This window comes from Squalius cephalus (assembly GCF_949319135.1).
Source record: "Squalius cephalus genome assembly, chromosome: 11".
In the NCBI taxonomy this organism is placed as follows: Eukaryota; Metazoa; Chordata; class Actinopteri; order Cypriniformes; family Leuciscidae; genus Squalius; species Squalius cephalus.
Genome location: NC_137132.1, coordinates 1,850,474 through 1,864,373, shown reverse-complemented (window position 1 = coordinate 1,864,373; position 13,900 = coordinate 1,850,474). Strand labels below are relative to the sequence as shown.

General features: G+C 37.9%; 1 protein-coding gene across 1 annotated transcript in view; it reads left to right on the top strand.

Annotated features, from left to right (window-relative positions):
• Window positions 1–3,098: 3,098 nt before the first annotated feature.
• Window positions 3,099–13,900, top strand: part of LOC307166714 (NLR family CARD domain-containing protein 3-like) — a gene marked incomplete at its 3' end in the record, with an annotated part of 35,896 nt that continues 25,094 nt past the window's right edge. The window contains exons 1-7 of the mRNA XM_079885251.1: window positions 3,099–3,174; window positions 3,779–3,869; window positions 4,047–4,160; window positions 4,869–4,994; window positions 6,274–6,369; window positions 7,005–8,732; window positions 10,920–10,991. Coding sequence (XP_079741377.1) covers window positions 3,153–3,174; window positions 3,779–3,869; window positions 4,047–4,160; window positions 4,869–4,994; window positions 6,274–6,369; window positions 7,005–8,732; window positions 10,920–10,991 — 2,249 coding nt within the window. The 5' untranslated portion in view covers window positions 3,099–3,152. The remainder of the gene's footprint in view (window positions 3,175–3,778; window positions 3,870–4,046; window positions 4,161–4,868; window positions 4,995–6,273; window positions 6,370–7,004; window positions 8,733–10,919; window positions 10,992–13,900) is intronic.

Here is a 13,900-nt window from a genome sequence, read left to right as displayed (position 1 = left end):
TTGTTTAGTTTATAATACGTTTTATGTTTTCTGTAGCCTTGTGTGCGAACTTATTCAATAGAATTATTAGATTATCTCCTGATGCGTGCTGCTGAATATCACACACTCCGCCGTGACAAACCGAAAAAACGTGACGGCATATGGTACAGTTGGCCTTGTATTCATTGTCCCTCACGCATTCCAGCCACGGGTAGTCATTTTCCCATTCAATTTAACATTTCTGTGCTCTTTTCTTTTTTACATTTTCTTTTTTACATTTCCCACTGTTGTCACTTGTCGTCATCGTTGCTACGATACGTGACTCACAATGACTGAAACGACTAATTAAAAGGGCATTCTCTGATGATGTTCCAAGATGTTAAAAACACTACGCTGATCATAGACAAATGGGGAGAAATTAGTATCTACCGCACCGTCAGGTTTTTTTTCTCATAGCCTACAAATGTCTTTGTTCATAGTCTGACATATTAGAAGCTATGTGTCTGTCATGGATTTGCACAGAAGTGATTCTCAAAAATACGGAACAAAGTGCGTTCCGTATCAGTTCAATACGGAACAAGACTTTATTGTGTCAAATACGGGACGATTCCGTATTATACGGAACGGTTGGCAACGGTTGGCAACCCTAATTGAATGTCAGACTTATAATCATTTTCGTTCCGTCTCGTCTCGTCAACGAAAACTCGAAAACGTCTCGTCATGTTTTAGTCACCTTAGAGCCATTTTTATCTAGTCATCGTCGCGTTATCGTCATAAAAAAAGGTGCGTCAACGAAATCATTTCGTTATCGTCATTGTTGACGAAAACAACACTGCACGAAAGGCGTTGCATCCTCCTGGGCGCTGGCACGTGGCTCCTCGCTAACAGATATCTGTAGAGCTGCAGACTGGGTGACACATAACACGTTCGCTAGATATTATAGCCTACATGTAGAGCCGGTCTCCTCCCGTGTTCTCACCCTAAACGGGTAGAAGCACTGAGAGGCCCAACTCCCAATTGTGCTCCCTTATTGATCCAGAGTGAAAAACCTTTTGAGTACTCCAACACCCTCGGCCCAGACTTGGTGGAGCGTCTGGCGCCAGGCCTTTATCCGCTGAAACCTTGAGAACCAGGTCTAGGCTGGGTCCTATATGTGTGATCCTACGGGGATCCCATATGTGTATATTCTCCACGGCTGCTCCTATCAGAAGCCCGTGTCTTTCCCTTGGGCTAAGTAACCCACTATTTCATATGTAGTACAACCTTCGGGCTAGTCCATATGTATTTCATTATAAGTGTGATTATAAGTGTGTAGGCTTGGTTTGTAGGGAATTCCAAACCTGCACACATATATTCAAATGCACATAACTATTGAACCCGTTCTTAATGCGCATCTGAACGCCATCAGCGTTTCTCACAGGATCGCGTTTAAAGTTTGTGTAGAGAGAATGATGTCGTCTTGGCGGCCCCTAATTTAATAACAAATGATCGTTGCGACGGAAGCGAATCAATCAAAACCAACTTTAGCTGGAAAATAACTTTATTAAAGAACCGCTATAAAGCCAAAACAATCTTACGTTAAATTATACATTTATCTCTGTAAAGCTGCTTTGAGACAATCTACATTGTTAAAAGCGCTATATAAATGAAGATGACTTGACTTGACTATTTCCCACATAACTCTTTGAAGAAAGTGGCTTCCGCAGTGTTTTCCTTCCTTACAGAAAGGGCATGCTTTCCCAGTGTTATCCAATAGTCTCACTTTATGGGTTATCACGGAACAACAGTGACAGATACACTCTGTGTTAAGCCTCCTCCTATCGTCCTTCCAGGCAAGAAGGGGTTGAGGCGTGCACAGGGCGCTGGATGGGGTGCAGCAGCTGTGGCCCTTTGGTAGGGATTCCTAATCATCGGTCTCGACGTGGCGTTGACTGATCGACTGAAGAGGAAGGTCTCGGTTACATATGGTAACCCTCGTTCAAACAGCTTTTCAGGCTTGGCTCCTCAGCAAAAAACCTTACGCTGCGAGGCTGAACAGCTGATGCAAATGATTGCACACCAAGGTGGATTGGCTTGTTTTAGTTTCACGCGAAGTAGATTGGCTTCTCTAGCGAGAATCCTATTCGTCGGTCTCAATGTGGCGTCTCCGTTCCCTCCTTCAGGGAATGAGGGTTACCATATGTAACCGAGACGTTTTTCATACTGTTCAAGGAGAAAACATGATACATTAACGGATAACAAACTTTAAGGCAGTATGTACTGTCATGAAATCTTTCAGTGCACTGGGACACATGGATCATATTTGCTTTCAAGGTGAAGTGAATGAGTGAAATTAAATATGACTTGGCTGTTAGATTATTAAATTATACAGTATATTTAACATAGACTTAACATTCTCTGAGAGTGTCTATTATTTGATAACTGCCTGTTTAATGTTGTGAGTTTAAGAAAACAAAACATCCACGATAAAATATGAATAAAAAAATAATAATGGACATAAATTTAGTAATACGGACATTATAAATCCATTGACATGTGACTGTGTGAGTGTAATGCACTGGATCTAAAAAAAACTGAATAAACAAAATTTGCAAAATGCATACCTAAATGTAATTTATTCTTAATCGAGATGGAATCGCTAAAGAAATCGTTAAAATTAATTAAAAGAATGAAATTTTGTAAAAATTTATGGAGAAATTCTTGATACTGTAATGTCCCCATTATGTTTACTAAATTATATGAATATTGAATGTCTAATAAGGAAAATTGTGATGCCTTGTCAATTTGTCTAAAGGTGTGATATTTGTCTTGTGAAGCATTGTTGATGTATGCTGAGTTGCTGGAATCAATGTTTTTGAGTCATTTATTTCAAAAAAAAAAAAAAAAAAAAAAGGAAAGCATCTTCAATGCTTCAAGGAAAGTTAACTGGTTTTAAGTGTTAGTTCACCCAAAAATGACATTTAAGCCGTTAAACATTCATCCAAATATCGTTCCAAACCCGTAAGAAATTCGTTTATCTTCGGAACACAAATGAAGATATTTTTAAAGGCATTAATTAAACTACCGGTATGTAACTTTTGGCGCTCTAGCGGTTAATAAACAAACTGCTGCGTCTTGCGGAAGAACATTGTCGCTGGATCTACTTTACTACTGCTGCGTCTTGTTTCTGTAAAATGTCTATGACGAGTCACGCAGGTATACCTGTCATCAATACATTACAGTAGTGATTCATGATTATACAAAAACACAGGTTGGATGATTGATTTATGATGCACTTGTTCAGTATATATTTTATTTGAACAAAAAACATGAAAGGTGTACCTCCATTAACAGTCTACTCAACTAAAGTGAAAGTAAGTTAGAGTTCACCTGTCGCCATTTTAAGCAGGTAAAACGATACGGAAAATTAGAGCAATGTTTAATAGGAACGTTAACGCAGGAATTTCCATGTTTATAATCTTAAAGCTGGAGGATTTGAGATCCTGTATCTTGTAAAAGTTTGATCGAGGTGAGTGTTCGTGTGTGACTTCCTCGTATTAATATGAATCTCTGGAGGACATTTTAAGTGATTTAAGTGATATGAAACCTTTAATAAGACGTTTATTTCACTTCAATGTTTCTTTTGTGTTTCATGATGTCTGTGATTCTTCAGGAGTTTAACAGCATATGTGTAAACGTGCTTGTCTGAGTTAACGCAGTCACGTGATCCTTTTTCTCCCACACTCCAGATGTTCAGCTAAATTATGAATGTTGTTTATTTTAATCATTTAATTTAGTGTGTGAATGTTTCTTCATTCAGAGGCAGTGGAGGAGATCAAACTCATCAGATTCTCCTGCAGCTTCATCATGGCTGATTCACAAGGATCCAGAGATTTTTCTCCAGGACGCAGGTACTTTCATCAAACACTGTTAAATATTGTGTTACATGACAGAAAAAGATAAGTTTGTCTTTTGTTTTAAAACTAACATGATGAATGAAAGATGAATGATTATATTAATATGGTTCCTCTAATAAAGAATGAACTCCTTAATTTAAAGGATTAAACTGAATCTGTTCTCTGTTCCAGTTCAGTCCAGCAGAAGAGCTCAAACCCAGAGTCCAGCTGTGTGTCTGTGAAGAGTAACCGCTCTATGGATCAGCCAGAAGTGTTTAAGAGTGGAGACAAACAGCCTGATCTCAGGTATATCATTTCTATGTTATGCTTATAGTATTTGATATTTTATGAAATTATTAATATACAGGAACCATTATTTTATATGAAAAAGTTAATAATTGTATTTTATTGAAAAAATATTTTAGTTTGTCTTGTATATATATTTTTTTATTAGATCAGATAACATTTTAATCTGTCATATGGTCATGTTATGATGTGCCCAGCTATGGGGCATGTTGTCACATTTCACTTCCATTCTTTCAGGGTTAATAAAGAAAAAAGTATACACTGAATTAATATCCGAATTAAGAATAATTATATACACTAGAAATAAATACTCTGAACCACAAGTGGATTTACACTAACTGAAAAAAGGTTGTTCCCCACTCTCCCCTATCATTTCTATAAAAGTTATAGTTAAAAGCAACATTTATCAGTCAGTCAGTCTAATAGTAGCAATGACATCAAGTAAATGTAAGCTGAGATTTTCTCCACCTTTATATAATGGAGTAGGTGTACAATTAAGCAGATTATTCTAACTGCTGGTTCAGAAAGTGTGTTTAAGTTTGTTTGGTTTGTTGAAAGCTACACAGTGCTGTTTCACACCAAGACAAAACATTTGCAAAACACACTGAGTTATGGATGTTAAAGCAAATGTGTAACAACACTCCCTGGTGTTTCCTAAGACAGAAGATTCCAGTAAACATAAGTCTGTATGCTTTTTATTTTTCTTAGTTTTAAAACCTGTTCAATCCAGCAGAAGAGCTCAAACCCAGAGTCCAGCTGTGTGTCTGTGAAGAGTAACCAGTCTATGGATCATCTAATAGAGTTTAAGAGTGGAGACACACAGTCTAATCTCAGGTATATCATTTCTATAAAAGTTATGCTCATAGTATTTGATTTTTATGAAATTTTTATTAATATACAGCAGTGTAATAAATTACAATCCTGCTAGTTTCAGTCTATTAATGATCATCATTGTGCTCTTGTGTAAAGCTCTATGTATTGTATTGTTAAAGGGGTCATATAATGCCATTTTTGTACAAGCTAATATGATTCTTTAGGGTCTAAATTAAAAGTTTGTAATATACTTTAATTAAAAATTCTCATTAGAATTGTAAGAAAAAACTAATTTTACCTGGTCAAAAACAGCTGTTTTCAGCACGCCGTTTAAGTGAATGTGTCTTTAAATGATAATGAGCTTTGCTCACCACGCCCCTCTATTCTGTGCGTACACCGTTTGTAACACAATAACCATAACGCGTTGTTCATTATAAACGTGGGATTATGAATTATATTGAGAACATCATACATAGAAAACATGCCGTAATGTACCCTGAGTGTAAAAATAGCTGCATTCATCGTGAAGCGTGCCAGCAAGCAATTTGCAAAGATTAATATAGGCCTAAAGGTTAAAAAAACGTTACACTCACTTCAGTTCTTCTGTAGGTTCAGCAGGAACACAAATAGTTGGTACAGACAATACAGGAGCAGCTTCTTAGCAAAAACAGCTTTATACTGACCTTGTTTGTAAAGCAGTCTCGAGTCTGGTGAAATGATTCACGCACATGAAAGCATTGACGTTGATCGTGGGGAATATTCCCTTCGAAAACAAACTCAGCCACTGCGTCTTCAGCTATACGGTTTTAGGAACATCAACATGACTGCAGTGTTCCTTATTGCACCCAAGAACAGAACACCACAATCGCTTAGACGCCATTCTGCAGTGCTCCAGCTATCACAACAATGACGCGCCGGTCCGCGCGGGCTATGATTGACAGTTCGCTCACGAGCGAGGGCGGGGCTGTGATGAAACGCTAACTGTCAATCAACAATCGTGGGAGGGGCGTCGATTTTGTGACGTCAAAAATTCGAACAGCTTGATTTGAGATGAGGGGAAACATATAAGAAGATTTAAAAAAAAAACACTTGATGGATTTCTATCATTTTATGATGGTTGTGTACAGGCACTGCCAACACACATTTCAGTACAATCAACTTGTAAAAGAGCATGTACCATTATATGACCCCTTTAATACATTCACACACTGTAAAAGCTGTTGGTCTGTTACTCAGTTAATGACACAATTACATCAATATCAGTGTGTCTGATTCTTTACCCTCTTCATTCTGATTTAAGGTCAAATCTTCAATCCAGACCCGTTAAAAACAAAACTGTGTTCAAGCCTGTGATTCAACCACAAGACTTTAATGAAAGCATGTATCCTGGTTTCAGGTAAAATGCAGGACTTTTTGCTGTTGTTGTTTAATTTAAGGTGTTGCAATTCACATCACACATCACTTAAAGGGATAGTTCGCCCAAAAATGATATTTAAGCCATGATTTACTCACCCTCAAGCCGTTCGAGATGCATATGTCAATCTTTTTTCAGACAAACACATTTTCAGTTAATTTAGAAAATGTCTTCGATCTTTCAGTGGTTATAATGTGAAGCCATGGGGTCCACCTGCTTCAAGTCGCAAATTGTGCATGCATCCTTCTCAAAAATAATCTATCCGGCTCCAGGGGGATAAACGAAGGCCTTCTGAGGGTAAGCATTGCTTCCCCATGGACCCCCATGGCTTCACATTATAACCACTGAAAGATCTAAGACATTTTCTAAAATAACTGAAAATGTGTTCGTCTGAAAAAAGATTGACATATGCATCTCGAACGGCTTGAGGGTGTGTAAATCATGGCTTAAATATCATTTTTGGGCGAACTATCCCTTTAAACACATGATTAATGATTGAAACATTTCAGAAACCTAATGATGTTCTGTGTCCCATAATACAGCAAACAAATAATTTTGTAATTTATGGTTATTTACTTCTCTGACTTGTGTAATAATGTTGTATTTTAATCTTACAGCCGTGACTCTAATCCTGCTGAAGTCCTCAACACATTGAGATCAAATCTGAGAAAGAAGTTTGAGTGTTTGTATGAGGGAATATCAAAGCAGGGAAACCCAACACTCCTGAATGAGATCTACACTGAGCTCTACATCACAGAGAGTGGAAGTGGAGAGATCAATAATGAGCATGAGGTGAGACAGATTGAGACACAGTCCAGGAGAGCAGAAACAGAGGACACACCGATCAAATGCAGTGACATCTTTAGACCTTTACCTGGACAAGACAAACCCATCAGAACTGTGCTGACAAAGGGAGTCGCTGGCATTGGAAAAACAGTCTCTGTGCAGAAGTTCATCCTGGACTGGGCTGAAGGGAAAGAGAATCAGGACGTCCAGCTCATATTTCCACTTCCTTTCAGAGAGCTCAACTTGATGAAGGACAAAACACTCAGTCTTTCAGATCTTCTTCATGTCTTTTTCCCTCAAACAAAAGAAATGGAAATATCCAGTGATGAGTATAAAGTGTTGTTCATCTTTGATGGTCTGGATGAGTGTCGTCTGTCTCTGGATTTTCAGAGCGATGTGAGGTTGTGTGATGTGACTGAATCAGCCTCAGTGGACGAGCTGCTGACGAACCTCATTGTGGGGAATCTGCTTCCCTCTGCTCTCATCTGGATCACCTCCAGACCAGCAGCAGCGGATCTCGTCCCCTCTGAGTGTGTCCATCGAGTGACAGAGGTACGAGGCTTCAGTGACACACAGAAGGAGGAATACTTCAGGAAGAGAATCAGTGATCAGAGTCTGGCCGCCAGGATCATCTCACACCTAAAGTCCTCAAGGAGCCTCTTTATTATGTGCCACATCCCAGTGTTCTGCTGGATCTCAGCCACTGTTTTAGAGAAGATGTTGAGTGAAGCAGAGAGAGGAGAGATTCCCAAGACCATTACTCAAATGTACACACACTTCCTGCTCATTCAGACCAACATCAAACATGAGAAGGACTATGAGAAGAAAGTGAAAGATGAAGACATGATTGTCAAACTGGGGAAACTGGCTTATCAGCAGCTTGTGAAAGGCAACCTGATCTTCTATGAGGAAGACCTGAGCGATTGTGGCATTGATGAGACAGAAGCATCAGTTTACTCAGGATTGTGCACTCAGATCTTCAGAGAGGAGTTGGGCTTGTATCTGAGGAAAGTCTTCTGCTTTGTTCATCTGAGCATTCAGGAACATCTAGCAGCTCTATATGTGCATCTCTCCTTTATCAACAATAACATCAATGTGTTTGACCAGATTACCAAACCAACTAATGGAGACAAAGTTTCCCTATCTGATCTCCATCAGAGAGCTGTGGATGAGGCTTTAGACAGTAAAAATGGGCATCTGGACCTTTTCCTTCGTTTCCTTCTGGGTCTGTCAGTGAAGTCTAATCAGAGTCTCTTACAAGAACTAAAGACACAGACAACAAACAGCTCTCACAACAATGAGAAAACAGTTGACTATATTAAAGAAAAGATCAGTGAGAATCTCTCTCCAGATAAATACATCAATCTGTTTCACTGTCTGAATGAACTGGGTGATCTTTCTCTAGTGAACGAAGCTGAACCTCATATGAGCTCTAGAGGATTACGTGATGTGAAACTCTCCTCGTCTCAGTGGTCAGCTTTAGTGTTTGTGTTGTTGTCCTCAGAGAAGACACTGCAGGAGTTTAACCTGAGCAACTTAATTGGATACAGAAATGATAAGTAAGTAACACTGAGTGCAATCATTACAGTCTAAAACATTATGAACAAAGAGAAACTCAGAGATCAGAGGTGTTTAAATCACGGGGCACAGATTGATTTCTGGGATATTGTACATAATTTGCAGGTGTTTCTCAAACCGTGGCTGTGTCCTAGTAAGACTGCATATCTCGACTGCCACGTCATCAAGCGCCTCTGAAGGCCGTCTCAGTTTGAAGGATCTTTTGAAGACAGACTTCATTTTGTGTCTTTAATTCTGCTCATTTTGAAGGAAGCATCAAGTGTATCCTTCGTGTTCTTCAATCTCCCACAATCCTTTGCACACATTCCAGTTCATGTAAAAGAACTAATGGAAAGTTCATTATGAAATATAAGACACAAATAATGTATTCGGAGATGAAGGCATACGTGTTATCTTATGTTTCTGTGTAAATGAATCACTGAACACTAAACTGACAATAATGTAAGACACTGGGAGACACAGACGGCTGTCATTTACTGTATTGCATGAATAAAAAAGCCAGTTAATATAAAGATATTTAATAGAAAGTATTTTTCCTAAATTAAGTTTTAATAGTATTTTTGTGGCGTGACCGTGGGGCGGGAACATGCTGAGGACTCGAGTCTACAAGCCTCAGAAGGACCCGTGTAACTTCATTTTCCAGTTGAGTGCGCGAGCCTTTCAAAGTTAAATCATAAGTAAACTCATTTGACCGTTGTGAGCGCACCGTCTGCGCGATCCCAACAATTGGGCTGCAAGCGGATCCTCCTGATGATGAAAATTACGTCACGCGGACGGCCAAAGTAAACTTGATAAAACAGTTAATCGCCTTGATGCCGTTCCTGGTGGCCGTTTAGCTCTTCACAGTGGCATAGCGGACGGAGCATATTAAATTGTTGTTATTATTATTAGGATACTGTGACGATCCAAGGGGCTGTGTTACGTTATTTTGTCCAGCAGGTGTCTCTGGGTAACACTTTTTGTGTCTCCAGGTTAATTGCTGTGTCGCAGGTGTGGAGAATTGGTTGCGATTAACCATGCTGCTTTTAAGATGCTGGCTTTCTCACCCTGGGAGGTGAAAAGATTGGGGCTTGGTCTTTGCTGGTCTCGCTGCTTGGTGGACATGCTGACTTTCTCACACACTCCAGTCCAAGGCTTGATGTTGTTGTTTTTGTATCTTTAGATTTTATCTTTTACTTTAATGCAGTTATGTTTGTTTTCTAATTAAAATACCTATTTGTACAAATTTGATTATGTTGTATGGACTCTCCATTCATGTTGCTGCTCCTTGAGCCAAGGGGTTGTAACAATACTTTTATCATTATATCATTATATTAATATTACAATTAATTTGTCCTACAATAATTTCATAGCACATAACCACATACAGTAACTGACACGCTGTGAGGATAAAGATTAACTTACTTCTCATTTAAAAAATAACTTTTTCACTATTGGCCACAAGAGAAGTATTAAGAAAATAAATGAGATTAATGTCTCACCGTCTCTAAGAGAATATGTGCTGTTAATGCAGCTTCAGATGCCAAAAGCTCTGTTAGTTTTTACTGTCAGTTTCTGTAGTGAATAATTGACTGGCGTTTGAGACTTCTTCACCAGCATAACTCTCACAAAGTTTGCACGTGACTTGTGTGATATGTTATACAATGGCTCAGCTTCATTGTTTAAAATGGAAATATTTTAAATTTTGTGGCATTTTTCTTTTTCACAATGATTCACATTTCATGCGCTTGATTTCCCGTGATAATAAAATTAGGTAAATTATTAAATAAATTATTTATTAAACAAGTAGGTAAATAAACAAGTTACAACCCTACACACTCCCGTGCTTAAAATTTCTGTGAATAATTTGTTGATGCAGGTACAAAACCAGAGCAACAGACTGGACAAAAAAATCTGATGTGTCAAAATAGTGTTGTAGTGTTAATGCAGAATAATAGACCTGCCACAGCGACATTGTCAAGAAAAAGAAAAAAACAAATCTGTGTTGACTAAATACGATTAGTAGCTTCTACACTTTTTAATCACCTTTATAAAGCAGTGTTTAATAAAAAAAAGTGAGGTTATTTAGTAAGGTATGTAATGTATTATTTACTTATGATATTAATTATTATTATTAACATTATTATTAACATTAATAGTTAACTTATTTATTTTTTATTTTCAATTAGTGTCACACAAAACATTGGAGATGAAGTTCTTCAGAAGCTGCTGCCTGTGGTTACAGCAACTAGATCAGCTCGGTAAGTAACACTGAGAACAATCATCATTATTAAAACATTATAACATTTCTTACTTAAACATTATAAACGAATGGTTTAACAAATAATATGAGTGTCACACTTCAGCTTTTAAACCCTCCACCTATCTGACCTGATTTGTGATCTACTTAACAGTTTTTATGATATTTGTGTGAGATATTTAGTTTCAAATATATGCATTTTTAATGTATGTATGTAAACATTTATATTTAGACTTTTTTATATATTAATTTTAATTTAATTTAAATGTTAATACATTTGAGTGCCGTGAGAGGTGACAAACGTTATTAAGATTACGTCCAAGATGGCGCCAGGTTGTGTGTTGGCTTGCTGTCGCTCCACACTTAGGATGTCTGTCTTTTGTTTGTTTGTTTTACTTTTATGTTTTATCAATCATTTTGATTGCTCACAGTTGATCTATGATCGCCTTTCGTTGCTAAGCCTTCGATCTATGGCTTTGGATATGTGCAGCCGTGATTTGAACTTGAAATTGTTCGCTGAACAGCCATGCATGCTCCAGCCGCCGATGAAAGTTTGTCAGGTAACTAGATGTGTGTGTTCTGGAGACGAGGCATACGGGCTGGAGTCTTGGTGAAACTTAAGAAACTGAGGATCCTAAACAGTGGAGTTAGACCGATGGCGGAGTCACGGCCTTCCTATTTGATACATGTTCTGCCTGCCACATCAACACAATTGCGTTGGACTACACAGAGAGAGAGACGAGATGCAGAGTCGTGGTGCATTCAAATTTGCGCTCTGTGAGACGAGCTGAGGCAACGAAGCTAAGTGCTGTTTCTTCCTCTAATCGCTCCGTTGAGTCAACCACAGTGCTTATGGCTTTGATAAACGCACACTCAGTTGTCAACAAAACATTCATCCTGAATGACTATTATGTAACATATGGGCTGGACTTTCTTTTTATTAGTGAAACTTGGTTAAATGACGCTGATACGAGCCCTCTTGCTGAGCTTTTACCAAGGGGATGTAGCTATTTAAGTACTTCGAGGAGTAATCGTCGGGGTGGAGGCTTGGGTGTTATTTTTAATAACATGATGAAGTGCAAGTTACTGTCTGTTGAAAGTTCCAAGAGCTTTGAAGCCCAAAATGAAGATATATAGGCCTCCTGGTTATAATAAGAATTTTCTTGATGAATTTTATGAGTTTTTATCTGTGGTTGTTCCATCTACTGACAGGATTTTGATTATGGGTGATTTTAATATTCATGTCTGTTATCCTGGTAAACCCATGACCAAAGAATTTTTTAATTTAGTAGATTCCTTTAACAATATCCCAATATGTCTCTGGACCAACACACGATCATGGGCACACATTTGACTTGGTGTTTTCTTTGGGGATAATGATAGAAAATATTTGTGTTGAAGAAATGGCCATCTCGGACCATATGCCTATTAGGTTTAATTTTTTTTTTTTTTTTTTTTTTTTACTTTATTTTTATTCTTTTTCCTTTTTGAAAATGCTCAAAACAAAGACAACAACAACAAAACAAAAACAAAATAGCCATAACAACATACAATCACATCTAAACAAAACAAAACAATCGTTTGGTCACTCATACATTCTTACATGAAACAAAATTGATGAAAGTATATATGTCAGATGATACATTGGTCAATAAAAATGTTATAAAGTCGTAAACACAATTCATTTTTCCCAATACTGCAAATACTTATCCATCTGTAGGTTTTAATCAAAAGTCATCCTCTCCATGTTTTGGTCACTGGTTATAATGTCCAGCCATTCAGCCTTTGTTGGGGGATCAAATTGTAGCCACTTTCGTGTTACAGCTTTCTTGCTGGCTGCTAATAATACCTTTATAAGGTACTTGTCTTTCACCATCAAATGAGTTGCTAAGTTGCCCAAGTAAATTATAGAAAATGAACAGTCAATTCCATCACCGAAAATAAAATGTATTAATTGTATTACCTCCTGCCAATATGACTGAATGGCTGGGCAGCTCCAGAATACATGAAAATGGTCTGCCAGCTGTTCCCCACATTTCCTCCAACATAGACCACTTCCCTTCCCGCAAGACTGAATAGATTTTAACTTGGGGGTTACAAAGTATCTAATAAGATTCCACCAACAGAATTCTCTCCACAGACCTGAGCTGGTAGAAGTTGCCTGTACAGAACAAATATTCAGCCAGTCTTCCTCTGAAATAACTAGACCAGATTATTTTTCCCATTTTAACCTAACCTTATTTGTTGATTGTTTCTTTATGGATTGAATGGCTAGATATAACTTTGAGACAAGTTTCCTATTATCTTTATTTTTATACATGTCGATAAATAAATCAATTAAATTGGTGTCATGCTTCTCCATGTATCGTATCTCTTTATTAAAATAAGTTCTAGTTTGTAAGTACCTAAAAAAATCAGGTTTTCCCAAACCATATTTATCAGAAATCTCCTGAAAGCTATCTAATTCTCCCTTTGATGAAATTGAGCTAAAAGAGGTGATGCCAAGCCTATACCAGAACTGAAACCTCCCATCAGCCCTTGCTGGTTTAAAGTTGGGGTCGAAAGCAACCCATCTTAATAGTCTAGATTGTCTTTCAAGTAACGGCGATTTGCATTCTTTAAACCAGATTCTCAAAGGAACCATACTCCATTGATTTAAACTTTTAGAATACTGTTCATATAAAGGTTTGCTACCCAGCACCGATTGCAATGGTACATTCAGCTGTGAGATCTCCAAGTCCTTCCACTTTGCTGAATACTCTGGTTTACAACAGCATGCTAAAGGCCTTAGTTGGGCAGCTTTGAAATAATCTGATAAACATGGCAGTGATCTACCCCCTTTCTCTTTCGGTAGCTGCAGTGTTTTAAATTGAATTCTCGGCCTCCTACCCCCCCATACGAATCTAGAAG